The sequence below is a fragment of the Agelaius phoeniceus genome, chromosome 4 (genome assembly GCF_051311805.1).
Source record: "Agelaius phoeniceus isolate bAgePho1 chromosome 4, bAgePho1.hap1, whole genome shotgun sequence".
Taxonomy (NCBI): Eukaryota; Metazoa; Chordata; class Aves; order Passeriformes; family Icteridae; genus Agelaius; species Agelaius phoeniceus.
In genome coordinates this window covers 59209676-59230622 of record NC_135268.1, presented here as the reverse complement: position 1 = coordinate 59230622, position 20947 = coordinate 59209676, and the positions used below count along the sequence as shown (strand labels likewise).

Genomic DNA, 20947 nt, shown 5'->3' with positions numbered 1-20947 from the left:
GATCCAAGCCTCCCTTGGCATAACTTGAAGTCCTCTTGTCCTCTTGTCTTAACTTGGATTTAGTCTCTCACTAGTCTGTCTGTATGACTAGGAAAAAAAACTGCAATAAACAATATTTTTTTTTGACATTTTCATTAAAAATACAATCTATCAATATTCTATCCAAAGTTCTAATAACTTCTTGTGCTTCTCATTCACACGGGAAGCAGACCAACAGTAATGCTGTGACAACTTCAGAACAAGTGTCCTGGTTTGGGGTGGGACACAGCACCTTTTATTTTTAGTAGCTGTTTTTTTTGATTTAGTGTAAGAATGATGATAACACACTGAATGTTTTGGTTGGTACTAAGAAGTGCTTACCCTGAGTCAAGGATTTTTCAGTGTCATTTGCTCTACTAGTGAGGAGCTGCACAGAAGGCTGGCACAGAATATTGCCAGGACAGGATGTCCCAAACTAGCCAAAGGGATATTCCACACCACAGAGCATCACACCCAGTATATAAACTGGGAGTGTTACCCAGAATGGGGTCTATCACTGTTCAGGGACTGGCTGGGTACCAGGCAGTGGCTGGTGGACAACTCTGTCACTTGTTTCTCTTAGAGTTCTGTTAGATTCTCTCCTTCTCCTTTTCATTGCTATTATTATTATCATATTTAGTATTATTATTAGCAGATTTTGTTTCAAATATTAAATTGTTTTTATCTCAACCCATGAGCTTTACCAAAACTTTCCAATTCCCTTCCCCATGAGAAGAAGAAGGAAGGAGTGAGTGAGTGGCTGCATGGTACTTAGTTGCCAGCTGGGACTAAACCACAACATCTTAGTCACAAAAATATCCTCACAGTTTCAATTTCCTCAGTTTGATGACAGAAGAGCTGTCATCATCTAAACCCTCTACTACGTACAAGGGATTACTGCAAAGATTAACTACAGAAAACTGCTTTCTAGAAAGTAAGAAGAGTAAGAAGATCCTGGTATTTAAAATATATTCCAGTGTTCTTTCACTGTACACTAGAAAAGACCCTTTCATATTGACTAAACAAGTAATCTACAGTGTACCACTAACATGTTTCCAATTGAGAGAGATTAACATGTCTCCTCCATAAATCCATAGAAGCATTTTTATTGTAGCAGAATCATCTTCCACTTTGGTTAATAACATTTAAAAAAGGATTTTGAGGTGTGCATATAATATAGAAAAGAGAAAATTATTTCCTACAAAGACAAGGAAATCAAGTAAATGGATTAGGTCTCATGATTTGTCACCTTTTGGTGGCTACACAGAACTGATTGCAAAGCCTGCAGCAATGCAATGATGCAGTCAGTGTTCAGTGAGAGCTGACCACTGCAGTTTTAGTGCACAATCAGGCACACAGTTCAATCTGTATTTGTCACAAATCATTTGTCTATCCTCTGCATTAAGCTGTTTAATACACAGAAACACACACAGGTTGATGCGATTTCATGCCTGTCATAGCATCCCAGCATTCTGCATTCATTTTTCTCAATACGTGTTTTTACTTATTGTCTCCAGTAACTACTCACTGCCAACACTGAAAAGTACTTTCAGGATATCTTAAGCACTAATTAATCGGACCTCATGATTAGTATCACACACAAACTCATACTGCTGTAGTCATGCACATCATGAGTACCACGGAATCTCAAAGAAACAAAATTAAAAGCTCACATTGGCCAAGCTATGACAACTACAAAAAAGCCAAAAAACAAACAAGAAAAACACAACATAGTGCTGGTAATTTCAATACCTCACTTTAAAGTAGGGACCCAAGTTTTTAAGAATTAGACATTACTGAGCTGATGTGAAAACTCAGAGTGTGATATTGTACAACTTTAGAAACCATTAAATGGAGATATGAGAAGCTGAAACAGCTTAGCTCACTTCCAAACACTGCACATTTTTACAGCTGTGCATGAAGTATGACAGAATACCAATACGAAAATTACATGTGGGTCTTATTTCTCATAAGTGACAAAATGAGAACAATAATTAAAGCGCACTACAACGATACAACTTCAATCATTCTGGCAGCAAGGTAACAAAGCAGTGGGCAGAAGAATTTTTCTGTAGAAAGCAGTTAGTCTTTTCCTTCAAAGCTATCCCAGGCATACAGTGATGCTGCACAAGTGAGTTAAATATTAACACTTGCCTGGCTTTAGTGAACTCTGCTCTTGAAAGACGGTATCATGAGAGCCTGTGTCCAAGATGTAGTTCCTCTAATGTCCTACCAGATTCCAGAAATAATGTTACATGGTTTCAAAATTTAGCTGGATATAATTTACCTCACAATTTTCACACCTCAAACTAGTAAATAAAAGGATCCAGAGCATCTGGACTGTCCTTGATATGCACCTTGTTACGATACATGATTTATATCTTTTCATATAATTATTTTCTGGATTATTTGAGCAACCTGGTTTAGTGGAAGGTGCCCCTGCCCATGGCAGGGGGGCTGGAACTGGTGATCTTTAAGGTCCCTTCCAACCCAAACCATTCAATGATTCTATGATTATTCCATTACTACTTCAAATATTTTTTGCTTTGAGTCATGCTCTCTAAGATGAACTTTACAGAATTTTACAAGTGGTTTAATTATGCTAAGTCTTAAGTTCCCACATTAGCTGTATAGCCTAGACTATCAAGGAATCAAATTTTAAAACTTCTTCAAACAGCCAAGTATCTTAATACGGAAGAGTAAGACATCCATTCTATTATCCACTATGTTAAATCTTATATTGCTTTACTATTACTATCACTGACTACACCAAAATGTTTAAACATGAGATGATCCTTCAACCTGCATGAATTCAGTGAAAATCCAAGCATTCCTTTACAGATAAACTCTCTTGGCACTGTAATTTAACCAGTAAATTATGACAATACAGAAAAAAATCACACAGAGACTTCACCATTCTACAGCATGTACTTAACAAGATGTTCAAACTCCTCAGCCTTTGGGTATACTTATCTTTACATCTACTAATTGACAGAAAATCTCCACTGAAACAAAGCCTTACTTCTCAGAACACCATGAACAAAGAAATCCATACTTTAGGTGATATACAAACTTATTATTAATTTAACATTTAACATAGTGATACTATGCAAGCCACACCACTATACCTCTCTATTCCACCTCAGCATGTTTCTGTTTCAGCCCAGTCAGTTGTTAGAAAAGCAGAACCATGCCACACTCAATGCTTACCCCACAGTATTTACAGCAGTTCAAAGTGAAACTATGGCAAAATTTCCACAATGCACTGATTGACATCAACCAGGAACTGAGCAAATCAGTGTTACAGAAAAAACCTACTTTTTACAAAAATCAAGGGTTAATACTCATGCTTCAAACTTTCCAATTTATGGTTTGTGAACCATGAGACAAATTTAGGAAGTGTAAATCCAAGTCTTTCCTCTGTTTAGAAAACCATTGGATCTGTGTATATCCCCTCCCTTCAGAAGGCTAAAAGCAAGCAAACTGCCTCTCAAATATGCAAAATAATTACTTCTAGAATACTGGTATATTCTATAAAATTAAATTAAAATACTATCAAATTAGAATGTTACCAAATATACTGGCTGCCCACAAACTTAGATAAGTTTTAGGAAAAACAACAATTTTTTTTTCCAAGATGACTTGTGACACTTGTAAAAAATCCCCTCTGTTACAAAATCAAGTCAAACTTATATCACAATCTACATAAAACACCTACCCAATGAAGAAAATTCTAGTGTGAAAACCAGTGCTCATCATAAGCAAACCCAATTCAAAGTTTAAGGAACTAGTTGAACTAGTTATCTGTCTGTAATTTTCAAGGTATTTCTATTTAACATCATACTCAAAATGCCATGATTCACATTTTATACAGCATTAAGACTTCTGTCTCCATCTACTGGCTGAAAAGCTTTAGGTTCCATCATCCATAGGGGCTGTGACTACACAGATGGTCATGCTACTGATCCTTAATGTTTGCTACTGAACAGTGTGATGGATTTCACAGTAATTTCTCTTTAATAAATTAAAGAAGCAAAGCAGCTCATGGTTTTCAAAGCATTGGTATCTACCCCTCCAAACTTGTTTTTGTTCCAAAAGCTGTACAACTGAATTTACTCAGCATCAAGCAGAGTGTTATTAAAATTAAATCACAGTTTACTAATATTTGTCTTTAATATGTTCAAAATCACAAGTAGCTAATGAACAAGATTGCTTAAGCAAGTGATTTCCAAGAAAACCAAGATTGTGTGTTGGGCATTTTAATAAGATTTGCTTATTGAATTTAAAGTAGTTAAACCATTTGGAACATGAAATGCAACCTGGACAAAAAGAAATTTGTTCTTGCTGTATAAAAAAACTTAAAAGAAGTCTCACTACAGTTGCTTCTGGTATGCTTTTCAGCAACTGAAACTACAAAATGAACAATGCTTTCACTACATTGTGTAATCTGCAGACAAGTACACTTGTCTGTGAATTTAGTTACTTTGGCATCAAACCCATATGCACTCTGAATATATTATTTTAAACTTAACTACACAGACTGTCACATGATGTCATATGATACCTTTATTTTTATCTTACAGGCCTCCTGGTGCTCCTCAATTCTTCACTAGTCTGATTACATATGGTTTTCCAATCATCTTTTAGAGTCATTTGGGTTTTGATTGTTTTGGTTTTTGTAAATCCACAGGCATTCAAGTATTTTCTTGTTTATTGATACAATTCACTGTATTTTAATGGGTTCCTTTAGTTTAGACTATTTAGTCTCATCCAAATAAATGACATGAATAATTCTCACTCATAATAATTCATTACTCTAAACAATTACTTCTATGAAGTCAACACACAAAATTTCCAATACTGATGTCATATATACAGTAATTTAAAGATATGAATACACTGTCACTGCAAAAATGTTTTAGATGGATATTTTCATCTTAATAACATACACATATATATATTTTAAAGCTTTTGTAAAAATAATAATTCTATAAATGTTGACACTTATAAAGCCCTTTTTATTTGGGTTTATTGTTCTGCTAATAATGCACTGAAGACGTCTTTTATCATTTTACAAATTTAAGCATGTATTTTACAGCAAACCTCTTCTACCTGTATTATTTATTCAATGCTAACACTTTCAAACAGGCTACCACTGAGGAGTGTAATAATATATTTCAGTTATTGATATTGTGGTCTAGTTAAAGTTTTGCTCAGGTATCTTTTCTTTCTCCATTTTACATTGAAGATACTTGGACGGTTTTGTTTTGTGTGTAGTTTTTACCAAACTCTCTATCCTTCATAAAAGAACTGTGGTGTCATGAATTTCTAATTTTACATGAAGCACTAACAAAAATCATTACATTAACACATAAAGGTATATTTTCCTGTTAGCATAATTAAAGATGTAAGGGAAAATAAAATCCAAGCAAGGTTGTCTGAAGAGTATACTTGCCCACATAAGTACACACTAAAATTTTTTTTAATGGACTATGTGATCTATTGAAATATTTTCCTACAATTATGCTCAAGTTTGGCTTCAGGAAAGAAACTACTTTGAGCAAATCTAATTTCCAGCTTGAGATTTTAACAAGTGATACACCATACACTATACAGGACTTCACTGATGTACAGTTGTGATTCTACAGACTGATAAGAAAAATATGTCCCAAATATGGACTTCTAAGAAACTGAGAGCCGAGCTTGCCAAAATTAGGTGGCATTGCATTTCTCAAACAACAAAAAGCCTCTACATGCACACAATACAGCACGAGACCATGCTAAGAATGAAACAAAACCAACCTTGCTGTTAGGCCCCGATGAGAGCTGTCTCAAAAAAATAAAAAAAAAAAACGAGGTTTCAAAAGAGTGACAACTAGAATAAGCTTTCATTAGGCTTTTATTTTTTAAATAACAGAATCAAATATAACTGAAGATAGTTAACAAACATATGCTGAAGTGCTGTATTTTATTACACATAGAATTATCTATGAGTCTAATACTAAGACACCTGGCAATGAACTTTCTGAACTCCCTACGACTGAGGTTAAGCATTACAGAAAATACCTGCTTTAAGTACAAACAAAAATATAGCTATGCACCTGACTGAAGCAGTACTTAGAAGAAACCTCAAAAAGGCTAAGGCACTATAAACTGAAGTACAGCAGGGGCTATAGTTTTTCCAAGATATTCTTTTTTAAACTGGACCAAATTGGTCCATAGGCACTCTATGTGAAAAATGCTTTAAATCTAAGATAACTCATTTCCACAATGATGTAAAGTTACACAAGAAAATACACCTACCACAAATTGCACTGAATCAATTTCATGTGTTTGTTATTAAAACTAAGTTTTGGTTTCTCCTTTGAGGTATGTTGGTTAATTTAGCTATACTACCCATTTGTAACCAGCCTTTTTACTGATTACCTGTAGATGTATGAATTTGGCTGACAGCACAGAAGGAAAAAGAAAATCAGGATTTACTCACCAAGGAGGAATCCCTGTGACACCACATTCCATCCTATAAAGGAAGTGAAAGTGCTCTTCCCTTCGGTCTGATTTACAAGAAAGAAAGAAAGAGAAGGTTGTAATGTTGCTACACTATGCACTGTTATGGAAAGGAGCAAGGAGTACTTGATCTGCGAGTATACTACAGAAAAAAAATGAATGCATCTTCCTTTTTTGGTTGGTAGAAAGCTACACATTTTGGTGGGCAGATGCACAACATCCTAAATGAACTTCAGGTGATAAGGAAGTTTATGGATTTCATAGCTAAATTCCTCAAAGAAAAAAAAAGGCTTGGGAGTAAGTGTACAACAGAGGTTCAATTTTTTTTAATAGCCTGATAACATGAACAAATAAATAACATCCATAAGAAGAATGCCACTGTATTTGTTTGTTTTATTGTTCCAGATCTGCTTTGTTTCTACAGTTTCTTTCTTGGAATAATGTTGTTCTATTTATTTCCTACCGAAAAACAGGAATCTGTAAACTCACAGGAGGCCAATGAGAATTTTAAGATGTACATACAGTATAGCTGAAGTTATTCATGTTATTGCTGACAGGACCTAAATTCACTTATTTCAGAGAGCAGAGTAAAAGAAAAATACAGAACAGGTATTTACAATCTATCTATATCTACTTCCACATAGAAGAATTCACAGAATATTCTGAGTTGGAAGGGAACCCACAAGGATCATTAAGTCCAACTCTTAAATAAATGGCCTGCACAGGGATTGAACTCACAACAGTGGTGTCATTAGCACCATGCTCCAATTCCTGGTGGGATTCAGCTCTGGTGTGAGGCACTGGAGGTGCTGGGGCATGTGAGGGGTGGGTGGGTGCTGCTCACAAAAGCAGGATCTTGTTGGGCTCCCAGTATCAAGGTGCTGCCCTCATCCCTGGACCCACTCCTGGCAGTGGGAACTGGGGAACCCCTGAAGATGAGGTGTGTGTGGGAGGTCTCTTGTAAAGGTTTTGTCAATCTATCTTTACATGTAAGAAAATACATAATCTTCTACTGTATTTTTTTGAGAAAACTACAATTTGGAGAAAAACCCCTCACTTTCCCTCCCAAATATTTTCTTGTTTTGTGGAGATGATGGAAAATGCCTTCAAACATAATTAAATTGGGAGTCTTATCAGAGTTTCACTAACACACAATTTTAGCTTTCATATCATGGTGCTTTACAAATAATACAGAAGAGCTTTTCCACAATCCCACATTGCCCTTTATTGGCATGCAACATATTTTCAAGGAAAATAATAAGTTAGCTCTATGAAAGAGCTTCAAAACAGGCAGCGATATTAATCTACCCAGAATCTCTGGGCCTGAGGTATTGATCAAAAAAGTGTCTGAATTGTAAATGAATGTCTAAATTGTAAATGAAACTTTCAACCTTGGGCAGAGTCAGTTTTAGGAACCTGTCACCAAGGACTCTAATTCAAACAGAACTCCACCAGGTCCACTGCTCTGTCTACCTTGGCACATACTTCGCTGGAACAATGAATCTTTGATGCTGTCAAAGAATGTTTTAATAAAGTGAGAATAGTCTATAAGATTCAAAGAGAATAATTTGGGAAAGTTCTTTTTATTGTCTCAAAAGAAAATACAGTAGAGCTGATTTTTTTTTTTTTATTTCAGAAGATGTAATCTAATTTTGTGAAGTGCTTGTTAATTTTTTTTAAAAGCACCCTGCCACTTATAGAGCACAGACTAATGAAGTTGCACCTGCCAAAACTACCAAAACCATGTGATGATTCAGCCCTTGCCAGTTTGATCTCAGTAATTAAACAAAGCATTTAGTTCACTCAATGATAGTCTTGGATTCTTCTGACTAAAGTTCTTGAAGTTTTTTAAAAGATTGCTTTGTCAGCACCAATATAGTTCTGACAAAAACACAGAACTAAATTTGCTTAAAAGGAAAGATCAAGTGATGAGGAAGGATGATAGAAGTCAAACTGAAGTGCTTACACTGTCTAGGCAGAAAAAATAAACTATTTTCTTTAAGATACATTACTCTTTCTTTCCTTTCGGAACTCCGTAAAATGAAATATTCCAACATGTGAAAGAGGCTATAAACCACTTCCCCTACATTTAAGCACTTTGCATAATATACCCTAGACAGGAATTAGCTCATTTATATAGAATGTGGTTTTATTGTTAAAAAAAAGGGTAATATAATCTTTCTCTACACTGAAAAGAGAAGATAGAATTATGAGGAAATAAATAAACTGAAGAGAAAACTGGAAGGGAAACAGAACACTCACTGCTCAATTACTCCACTGAGATGTTGAAAGAAAAGTCAGGATGAAGGGAGGAGCACTTTTATTTACTACACAGAATGGAATATGATGTGGCAGGTTCAAGTAACAACTAGTCAACATTTATTTGATATTTGCAAGGAAGAACAAGCCAGAAGATAAACAGCCACCTGCTTTGTAAGTACCTTTTATAATTACAAATGTGCTTTACTTACTCAACTCTATTTTGTTACAAATACATAAAAATGTATTTCCTGAGCTGGAAGAAAATCACAAATACTTTTTGCCATAACAAATTAAATCAGCATAACTACAAAAACCAAAAAAAACTCCAAAAATTTAAAGTGCAGGCTCTGAATACTTGGAAATAAGAATTATTACATCTGAAGAAGTTCCATTACATACTATGAGTCTGAAAACTTTCAGTAAAAAGCCACAAACTTTAGAACATGAATGAATTAAACAAACCCTCTACTGAACAACTGCAGATTCTAGTGAACTAAATTCCAACACATTGGAAGAAATTGTGAAGGAATTGCTTCTGGAGTTGTTACAAAAACAAAGACTTCTTCACTCAAGATAATCGCAGTTTCACAGCATCTTACTTGATAACACTTTAACACAGGCAAGTTCAACAGATTAAAGCACTTTTTATTGTCCCTGACACACAAAATACTGTCAAGCAAGCAGACTAAATATTAGCATTGCAGGTGCATGTATGCATATATACACATATCACATCCATGTGACTGCATATGGTGCTTCAAATGTCATTTTGTCAGCATATTGAGCAACAACCTAAAACAGTAATTGATCTTTGAAATCTTTAATTGTAATTTCAGAAGAGCAGAAAATTTCTTTGCCAAAAGCAAAGCTGAGTTTATAAACGAGGAAGAACATTTTTTAAAACAGAAAAAAGTAAGATTCAAATGATACACCGAACTTCATTACATTTACCTGAATTTAGTAATAGCATCTATACAGATATCTACAAATAGGCACAGAATTTGCCTTTTCATCAGGCTAAAACCAAACAACTGTCATTTCTACACAGCTAAGAAAACTCTCTTGACCTACTAAGTCTGAGGTTCAGTGCAAAATTAACAGCACAATAAAACATTAGAGACTGCCATCTAGTGCCTATGTTTAGCATCACCAAATACAAACATCTCAGCTTTGGACTATATTTCACAATATTATTTTTTTGCAACTAACTAGCATTTGCTTGTAATCAGAACATACATTTCTAAACTATGCATCTAAAAGATCTTCACATATAAAAGATAATATTGATAATGCAAATACAACATAATTAAAAAAAAAAATCAGTAACCATAAATCAACTTCATGTTTTGGAAAATTTAGAATAAAGATCCTGAAGTCTTTATTTATCAAGAAAAAAAAATTACATCAATACAAATGCTCCTTTTATTTTAGACTACACTTAAGGTTTACACAGCCAACTTTACCATGAAGTAGCAGGTTTTATGAAGGAGATTAATTCTATCCAATTTTTGATGCCTATACCAGAAAAGCTAAAAACTTTATGTATTAGCAACTTCTTAGTATTGATATGAACAGAAAATCAAGGCATTAAGATCTAATATTTCTTAATATTCTGCTTGGTTTTCCTCTCCATGCTTCACTCCCTAGGATTCTTCAGAGGAAAGAAAAGAACACTTTTTATTCAGGGATCTTTTCAGCAAAGTTTTCCATGAAAATAAAGAAAGCTTTAACTGTTAAAAAATAAACAACTTCTGTTTTGATATCAAAGAGCCTATCAAAATACATGAGCCAAGTCTAAGAAATTAAAAAAAAATGTTCACATAGATGTTAGGTAAAAGAACAAAACTATAAGGTAAGGTTAGATCTCTCTCCTTTACTAACCTGAATATGCCTAAGTGGTGCTGTTATCAAACTGTTGTGTCTGAAGGAAGCAATGGTGACAGTTAGTGACTGCTGGTAAAGCTTAAAGGTCACACACACACACACTTTTACTTTGGCTAGCTTAGACTGAGACTTCTACTTTTCACTGGAAGAAGTCATTAGTAGTTCAAACAGTACTGAAAGGCCATAAAATGAAGCATACACATAAATGGTGAAATATCATTGAAGGGTATCAACACCTTTCTCTTGAATCAACTTACCGTAAGCCATAGCAAGGCAAAGTGATGAACCGGAACATTGCCAGAAAAACTCTCAAAGGAAGCAGGGTGAACACATACAGAAAAGCATCCAGGCACAAAAAGATTCCAAAAAACATCAACTAAATTACAAAAATAAACAGAAGTATGTTAGTAGTTTATAAAATTCACAAAAAGTTTATAAAGAATTATGCTATGAAATATACATTTACATAAGACTAATTAACCAAATAAGCACAATATTCTCACTTGCTCAATCAGCTGAACCACAAAAAAAATTAACATGCTATGCATTTGAAGACTATTCAGCAATTCTGCACCACAAGGTCCAAGTAATGAAGGCTTTTGTAGATTTTCACAGCTCACTGCACTTAGCATTTATTTAATATATAAACAGCAGTTGAATATAGCTGCCACTCACTTTCCAATGGTAACTTTCCTGTAAGGTTAACAAAGTTCATGTTTTAACCTTAGGGGGAAAACCAACAGAGTTGTGCATAAATGTGCACAGCCATTTTCTTCCTATTTCCTTTTTCAACATTATTTCCTCACCCCAAAAAGTTTTCTATTACCTTGTAAATTTTCTATTGCACAGCTAATTACAGCTGTGGTAGATCTCCTTCAAGGAATCCAGAAATTCTTTTTCTTTTTCATACAAAGAATATAACATACGAAGTTTAAATGTCTTATCCTTAATTTACACAAACATTAAAGCCATTCATTGTGGCTACAAGCCAAGCCACTCTATGATAATTAAACTAGACATAAACTCCACAATTCCAACTCCCATATACCAGACTCTCCCCACATGACATTCCTTCTTTATCTGCTCTTTAAATGATTCTGTGTTCTATCTAAATGAAGTCTAGAAATATGGTTTTATGCTTCTGTCAGACCATGAGCTAGTAATTTTTCCTGCAAGGATAATCCTATACAAGCCAGTTTAACTGGCTACACAATTAAGACTAGCAACATCTAAGCAGACCCACATATCCCTGTCAGATATGTATTTACATGTGGAAGTTGTATGTACTGCTGATGGGAAAGGAAGATAGTGGGGTAAGGGTGTAAACCAAAGTACAAGTAAATTACTTTTAGCTCTCAGTCCCTCTGCCTTTCAAAGTACCTTCTTTGTTAGCTTGTGCAATGGCCACTCCCATGTCCAGGGAGCCCTCTTACACCTCATACATTGTAACTCCAAAAGCAATCCCACAGACTGCACCCCAGAACTATCTACAAGCCACATAAAACTGACTTAGGCACAACTGTACTGCCATCATTCCTGAATTTTTATTTTCCTTTATAATATTATTTCAACCAATTCTACAGTGGTAGAATACTTCAATACTATCATCATGTTAAGGTCTCTTTCCTGATATTTACTCATTCATCTCAAGTACTATTTTCTAAAATATCATCATTTTTAGTTATTATTCAAAGTTATCAGGAGCAGTGGTTACATGAACTGTAGATAAATTTATGCACTGCCTTAATATGTCATTAAGCTATCTATGTATTTTAAAATAACTTTTAAACTAGGTATTGAATATTAAAGCAATGAAGATGACCAGAACTGAATACTTACTATTTTTAAACTCCTTAACCCCAACAAAACAGAAAGATAGCCTGTCATTTTGCTTGTGTTCTTTGAGGACATCCTTATAATCTCAAAAACAATGCTACTTTTTCTTTTAGATTTAGACAGATTTCTTCTCCCCAAGTGCAATGACCATTTTTCACGTTCTATAAACTTGCATTAAGATTTGCAATTATTGCTGAATGTCCTCATTTTCCTAATATTTTTACTACATGCACCCAATGAAATAAAATCAGTGCTAAACCTTCTACTCCTTTCTGTAAACATTATTTTTGCTGCTCCATTAAGGAACTAACAGAAAAGCCTACAGAGCTTTTCCATCATCATAACTATAATTTAACACAGGAGCACAAAGTTTAACTTTGAGATCAACTGAAAACTGTTCCCTTAAGATGGCAGGAATGGAAACTACCAGACCACCTTATTTAGTATAAGTAACCTACTAAATGAAAAGCTCCCACTATTAAGACACAAAATGCCTGAGGGGAAGTATCACTTACATGGTGAATTATCTAGCTTCTCTAAACAAAGAAAGATACTCAGAGCAACAACAAAAATACCACCTTTTGAACATTAAACTCCTGTCTAAAACTATGGATGTTAGATAAGTGCCTATTAAGTAATATCTCCCGAGATTAGGCTTTGATAAATTTACTCCAATTTATTCTCACTCTTCCTGATTATAGTTTTCATTCTTATTCTGTAATTATAAGGTAGTAAACAAAACAAACCATCGAGAAAATTCTTCTCTTCCTTTACGAGTGCCTGACATGCTTTATTTCAAGCAAGTGGATTTTTGTATCACATTGGCAAGCAGTTTCTGCAACAGGTGATGATCTGTACACTATCTAGTTGATTTCTAGGTGCTCAATTTGATAAAGTTAGTATGTACACTAACGTGGACTAAGCCAAGGAAAAGAACTAAAAAAATATTTCATAATCTCAGTGTAAAAAGATAACAATCATTTTCAAAATCTCTTTATTATTCAGTTTCATAATATTTCATATTCAAAGCACAGACTGAAGTTTGATTTACCATGCAAAACCCATCAGTTGCACCACTTACAGCATTAATCTTATTTATAAAAAGACTGCTGGATATTACGTGTTCTTACACACCTAAAATTTTATTGAAAATCTATGGTTACAATCCTTCAGAATAATTTCTGTGCCTTGGAGACAGCATGTAATAATCTACATAATTAAAAATGGAGATGATGTAGAAATGCTGTGTCATTGAACTGAGTCTCTACCATAAGTATATGAAGTATGAATATTCTATCATAAACTGGAATGTGTAAATATGGAGGATGTGAAGACACCATCCCTGGAGATGTTCAAAGCCTTCAATCCTGAACAACCCGTTGTAGGTTACACAGCTTTAAGCAAGGGCATGGACTACTCCATGGGTCCATCCCAATCTCATTTATTCCGTGATCTTCTGCAGTAACTGACTGGGAATTTAATTTGCTAAAGCCAGGCCTCATCACGGCTGAGGATGAATTTAATGATACTGAAGGGGGAACATGAGCACACTACTGACCAAAGGAATCCTGCCCACCTTCCTCCCTCCTCCACTGCTCTTTCATCTTTAGTTATAAAGCTGCCCTTCTGTCCTTGTGTAGACTCTGGATTCTCAAGATTATTGGCTGAGCAAATCAGCTCACTATTCTAGCACAGAGCAAACAGAGCAAGGAAAGTATAACATTCACTGCCAAGCTATGAGCGGATTTAACTCCTGGAATGGTCCAACAAGAGCCACAGCTCATGCAAAACAGGCAGTATGCATAAAGCAGGACACTGAAGTAGGAGAAGAGCAAAACAAGCTTCTTCCTTCAGTTTAAATTAAAATGATTTAGCCCTATGTAACTTCATCCCTAGAGATTTTGGGAATTTTAGCAGTATTAATTTTAATGTTATCATTACACTGCAGCCTAGCCAAACCTTATTACCAATGGTGCCTTACTCATCAATCCTGAGCACACTGCTGCTGCTGCTGCTCCCAAATCAACATGGTTAAGCCAGAACAAAACCTTGGCTCACTGCAGGGCCAGAATAATATCTAAGCTGACATAAAGGAGGTGGCAAGAATCCCTCAGGAAGGGCTATAACACTGGGACAGAGAGGAGAGATGCGGCAAACAGTGGCAAGAAGCAAAATAAAAGACTACAAAAATTAAGCTAAAAACCTTAGAAAAACTCATCTGTCACCATATTTTTATAAGACTGAAACCTTCCCATTTTCAGAGAACTTTATACAGGAAAAAATATTTGAAAAAAATGTTTTTAATGTAAAATTACATTTTGCTGTAAAAAGTTTTCTTTTGCTTGATTATTCCTTTAAGAATCAATGACATCTTTATATTTGAAATAATTTGTCATCATCTGCACTTGTTTGTCTCTACTAATAACATGAGTTGCCAGCAGCAACAAGCAAACAGGCAAAAAAACCTGAAACAAAAATGTTTAAGTTAGTTACATTGAAAAATAATCATTATAGAGGTTTACATTTTGTTCTTGTAGCAAAAGTGTTTTAAATAGTTCTTTAAATAATTTAATTCAACAGATTTCTTCTCTAAATTGATTTAGAAGTTAAAGCATACTTCACCTTTTCCAGTTCTTTTGGTATCCGCATGCACGTGTACACTCTCTCTCGCCGCTCTGTGTATTTTGCTTCATTGTGCTCAAGGAAATAACCTCTTGTTAGCTCAGCACTGATGAACCTCAGCAAGGAAAGATCTATTCAGAAACACACATAGGCAGAAGTCACTTCAGGCATGACCTCCAGAGGGTGAGAAGCTGCTAACTTTTGTTACTTTTTACTTGCTACATGTTTCATTTGCATAGCCTCTAACCCAGAAGGTTTTGCTGATGGTTAAATAACTTTGCATGGAAGGAGTTTCAGGAGATGCAAGTCCAATGCTCTCCAATTCATTTCCCTGCTGCCTCCCAACAAACAAGCTACTTTTCCCAGGCAATCAGACATCCACTTCTACAAAACATTACTCAAAGCAGCTACACAAAATGCAACATGCTGAGTGAATCTAATCCTTAATCTATTATCAGACCTCCTAAATTTACTAAACTCTATTTTTGACTTCTTAAAAGCTATTTTCTCACTCAGCAACATTAGCAACTTGTTCTTTATTTTAAAGAATAGCTTTCCACAACAGCAAAACATGACAGACGTGTGATCCCAAGCAATTCAGTGCACAAACAGTACAAACACACTGAACCTTTGGGATCAGGTCTTTCACAACCAAAAAGCCATCAAGCACGTACAGATCTCCTCTGCTTTAATGGCTGTAGGTAAATAACCTGAAGGCTGACTGGCCTGTGTTTAAGCAGCTCATATGGCTCCTAAAAAAGACTTTGCACAGAAGAGTCTTACAAAATTTATAACATATGAAATTATAATTAAGAAATTCAGGCTGTCAGCACAAGAAGGTTGAACTTAAGTTTCAACACTCACAGACAAGGTCTGACATTATCACCTCCTTGTAACACTTCAGAAGTGACAGAACACTGCAATGAAGTTCAACATCTCCGGTTATTGGCATTTAAAACCAGAAACTCTCAATGTTCACACAATACCCAGAAGATGAAAATCACTCATCTAGACAAACAGATGAAAAGCTAGAGACACTTACTATGATACAAGCACATGTTCACAAATGGTAAATTCAAATTTCAGCCAAAGTCTTAGGGACCAGAGAAGGGAGAAGTAACCTTGCATGGTAGAATGCTCTGCATTTTTCAGGGCAGGAAGAGGCTGTATATACATTCTTAGCAAAACAACTCAGGTAACAGCTGTTAAGAGCAGAATGCAAGTATTGACACTCTGCATGAAGAATTCACCCAAAACTGTCTGACGCAATGCCTTCTCAATATTCATCACATTGAAGATGAAGACTTTCACAGTAGCCAGAAGTTTACAGAGTTTTAAAGCAAAGAAGGAATCAGCTCAAGCAGAAATATAAAAGAAGCAAAAGAGGGTGTGCTTACAGCATGCATTACCTTGGGTGGGAGGTGTGATTACAACCTGGGGGAAATTACAGGCACTTTGTAGTTTGTGGTGCTGCAATAATATTCTCCATATGTCTGGTATTGTGATTTATCATATACTGACTGTAAAATTCACTAACTACCTGTTAATTATGTATTGTTAATAAATCATGATTTTCTTTAAACGATGAGAACTGACCCATTTTCCTGTGTATGAGCTTGTCACTGGATAATGATTTGGGTGATCTACTTCTACTAAGTAGGCCAAAATCACTCAAAGCCTAAAGGCATTTATTTTAAAACAAACAAAACAACATGTTGCTTAATGGGTAATAATAAACAAATATTTACATATAAAGTTTCAAACAAAGTTCATTCTGTGAAATCACTGCTTAGACCTCTTGCAAACTTGTTTTCTGGAGACTCCCTTTGTAACACTATCACTTTTAACTTTTTTGGTTATTCCAATTCTTCAATGTTTAAAAACTTGAAAGTAAAAACAGGTATGTATAAGCACACCAAATAATTACTCTGTTAAATGCCCAGGTGTATTTTCTTCCACCTCAAATAACCAACCTTCTCTAACTTGAAGATACAGCCATCTCAAACAACTGAAGTTTCCTGCACAGTAAATATATGCATACGAGCAAGTACCATGGGGTAACTTCTGAGTCCCTGCCAACTTCAGATATTCTAAGATTTTAGCTAATGGGTTATTTGTTCCCACCCCTTCTTACCTAACACAAAGTATTTCAGAGGCCTATTGCTGAAAACGACTTTAATTATTTTAATTAACTATTTAAATTATTTTAAGTTTCCAACACTTTACGCTTTCATGCCCTAGATATTGAGGGATAATCAATCCTCCTGACTGAGCTTGATCAATACACAAGCTCCAGAGTGTGAGTGCAAAATCCCCTCTCCAGTGACAGGGGATGCACAGGAGCACACAGCCACTGAGCCACCTCCCTTCTGAGCGCTTACTGCCACCCAGCACCAGGCTCAGCTCTGGGCCAGCTGTGAAACAGATTAGCGGCTGACCCTGTAGGAAAAACACAGTAACCAAAAGAACAGCATGAGACACCACGGCAGAACAAAGTAATAAATCATTTGAAAAACAGCTTCATTCTGCTATCAAAGCATCAAGCAACATTTTCTTTTAAAAGTAAACTCTACCTCCTACTTCAAATTCCTTCCCTACTTCAAATTCCCCTCTTTTGCAGTCAGAAAGTTTTAGACTGTGGTCCAAGTTTAATCTGTTCAGACAGATTCATACTCTTAATGCTTACAGTATGCTCATTTACCTCCACACCTCAGGACAGGAAAGCATAAGCATCTTCAAAAAACACAAAAGACACAAATTCCTTCAAGGTAAGAAGACAGTGATTTAGCTAAGTTATACTTCAATGCATAGCTGCACAAAGGATAACCATTAACCAGAAAGGAGAGGAAAAGTTAAGGAAATGTGAAATGTACTGCACTTCACTAAGTTTCTATTCTATAATCATTAATTTAATCCTAAATACAGCAGCTCCAGGCACTCACTTCACTCCTGTCAATCCTAAATACACACTTCTTCCATAAGCACACCAATTAATCAAAAAAATATATATTTTAAAAAGTATTTTCTTCTCCACTAATCAACTTCTCTTTACAGTACTAGTCCTGCTTCATCAAAGAAACCCCTACTTTATTAGTTAACATACTGCTACCCTCAGACAAGTTAGAATTTTTAGTTGCTCAATCAAGAAGCCTGTTCTTATGTTTTCTTGCCATGAAACATCAAAGAGCACTGAAGATTTTGAGGTATTTTAAAATTTCAAATAAATTGCATGAACATAGTTAAGTATTCTCCACCACCTCCAGTAACAATCCCCTTTTTATAAAGTTATTTGTTCAGTTGTTTTTCAGGCACATCGGTATGTATCTTGATCATTCTTTTTTTCACCTAAAAGCAACTCATGCTACTACAATCAAGCAAATTCCTTTACACCTATGAAAATTACATTCTGTAGTGTTCACCAACACCACAGAACTGCAACCCATGATGCTGCATGTCTGATGATATAATACATCAGAAACAGACACTGCACCCATCAAACTCAAAGGAAAGCATTCAATTATTGACATATTACTCAAGTTAAATCCTATTATTTCTTTTCTTTTTTTTGATAAGACTGTGTTATCACATTCAAGCCAACACTGCAAAAGCCTTGAAAGTTTAACACTTCAAGCACTTTCCAGATTTTCAGCAAGCCAATCATTTAAGAACACAGCAGCAATGTAGCTATTTATAACCTTAAATTAATTTACAACATTAAATTAATCCTGACACGGTGACTGACAAGTTTTACAAAAACTGCAGGGGTATTTAAAAAAGTTACTTAGTAGATACCTGAAATAACCGGTTGAAGTCTGAATGTAAATATAGCTGCATACTGATAACAAAGGCCATGACATTTCCCCTTATTTTTCCTTATGAATCCCCAGCTGGCAAATTTAATTTACTTTAAATAACTTCTAATAATCTGCGTACTTCCAAGTTCTAACAGCATCGTCACTGCCAGCAGCAGAGGCAAAGACCACTGCAGTCGCAGCTGTAAGCGGGTAACAAGAGCTGGTGAGACGACCAAACACTTCTAGCACTTCAGCAAGAAACTCGAGCGAGCCCGCAGCCTCCCGGCCCGCGGGGCTCGGGGAGCGCTCCGAGCGGCCCCTCTCGCTCCAGGCACCGCTGCACCGGGCAGGTACCGAGCCCGACAGCCGGAGTCCCACCTTCGGGCACAGCACCCCTCCAGGGACGGTGCCCGAGCTGCTCGCACCCCTCCCGAGCAGCAGCTGACAAAACTGCGTGACAGGGCACGGGGACCCGTCCGCCCGCGCTCCGCACCCCAACACCCCGTACGGGGACCGGGGCACAGCCGGCCATGCGCACCCCGCCTCACGGAGCGAACCCACGGGCAGGGCTGAGGGAGAGCTCCCCGCGGGCCGCCCGCCGCTCCCGGGGCCCGCCCGCTCCCGGCGCACTTTTCAAGTCGCTCGCCCAAGTTCGCACGGGCGAACCAAGAGCCGCCCGCCCTGGGCAACGCCGCTACGGCCACACCGGTACCCCCTGCGGGCCACCCTGTCCCGGGGCCCCCTCTGCCGCGAGGAGGACCCCGCTGGCCCCGCCGCCGCCGCTCACCCGAAAGGCTCCGCTTCTTCTTCCTGCCCCGGTCGCTCTCGTAGAAGCCTAACGTCTCCGTTCGCTGCTGCGGGGACGGCTGCCCCGGGCCGGCGGTGGGCGGCCGCGGCTCGCTGCTCCCCCAGAGAGTTTTCGGCTCCCCGCGGCCGCTGTCCTGCCGCCCTTCCCCGCCGCTGCCCGGCGCGGCGGCGGCGGCGGCGTCGGCAACGCCGGCCATGTTCGCCGCCCGCTGCGCGCCCGCCGCCCCCGCGCCGCGCGCCTGCCGGTGACTCATCACCGCGCGACAGCCGCGGGCCCGGCCGCGCGCCACTGCTCCGCACGCGGGGGGCGGAGAGGGGCGGGCCGGCGCGCCGCCATCTTGCCGCCGTTAACCCCTCAGGGAACGGGCCCTGCCCTGGCGCTTCCCGCTGCCCCGCCCCGAGCCTCCCCCGGCTCTCAGGGTGCTGCAATTGAAGGCGCCAGGTTCGCGTCGGGGGACGGACTCAGTGGGGTCTCCGCCGTTTTTCGCAAAAAGCATCACGCGTGTGATGGTCACGGTCTCACGGCCCCCTCCCCACGGGCCGTGGGACAGCAGCTCAAAGCGGTGGCTAACAAGGTGATTAAACCTTGAACCACGCAAATAAAGACCTTGTTCAAAAATGGAAAGTGAGTGGTGAATTATTAACTTAAAGCCAACAGGGCTTCGGTGAACTGCAGAGCACGAGTTGGTCTGCGCCGGGCGCCTGAGGTCACAGCCCGGCGCTGCCCCGGCCGGCCCTGGCGGAGCCGCGGCTGCCGGGCCTGCCCTGTCCCGCCTGGCTCGCACGGAGCTCAGCGCGCCCCGCAGCGCTCAGCGAGCCCCACCAGCCCGAAAAAAGGGCCTGAAATCTCGTGGTTTGTAAAGTGCTGGAAATGCCATTCGGTCCTGGCAGCGTGGTGCTGGCGGTGATGAGGCTTGCTAGACACTATACTAATGAAAAATAATTGTTCTTGCCACAGACTGTTTGTAATTTACACACAAAGGTGAGTATGAGAAGCAGGCATCTCAAGGTAACAGTGAAGCACTTGTTTGCAAGGGAATTCACGTGGGCACGAGGACAAAATACCTGGCCTGAATTTCAAGTACGAGATCTCCTTCACATTCAGTTCTATTGTTCTTATCATGCATTCACAGGCCAAATTCAGTCAGCTTAATATTTAGCCACTCACCCTGGGAAAACAAAGAATGCTTTATTCTTTCTTTGGAAGGCCATAGTAG

General features: G+C 37.9%; 1 protein-coding gene across 3 annotated transcripts in view; it reads right to left on the bottom strand.

The window, feature by feature from the left end:
• Positions 1 to 20005, bottom strand: part of TAPT1 (transmembrane anterior posterior transformation 1) — a 49438-nt gene extending 29433 nt beyond the window's left edge. Inside the window, exons 1-4 of one of the 3 annotated variants that reach the window (XM_054633344.2) lie at positions 19711 to 20005; positions 15130 to 15260; positions 10929 to 11047; positions 5821 to 5844 (exon numbers count right to left, since the gene is read on the bottom strand). In XM_054633344.2, the coding sequence (XP_054489319.2) occupies positions 5821 to 5844; positions 10929 to 11047; positions 15130 to 15260; positions 19711 to 19984 (548 nt within the window). In that variant the 5' untranslated portion in view covers positions 19985 to 20005. Of the gene's footprint in view, positions 1 to 5820; positions 5845 to 6505; positions 6573 to 10928; positions 11048 to 15129; positions 15261 to 19710 lie in introns of those variants that run through there. The other 2 variants (XM_054633345.2, XM_077177689.1) reach the window with 2 other exon arrangements.
• Positions 20006 to 20947: the final 942 nt, after the last annotated feature.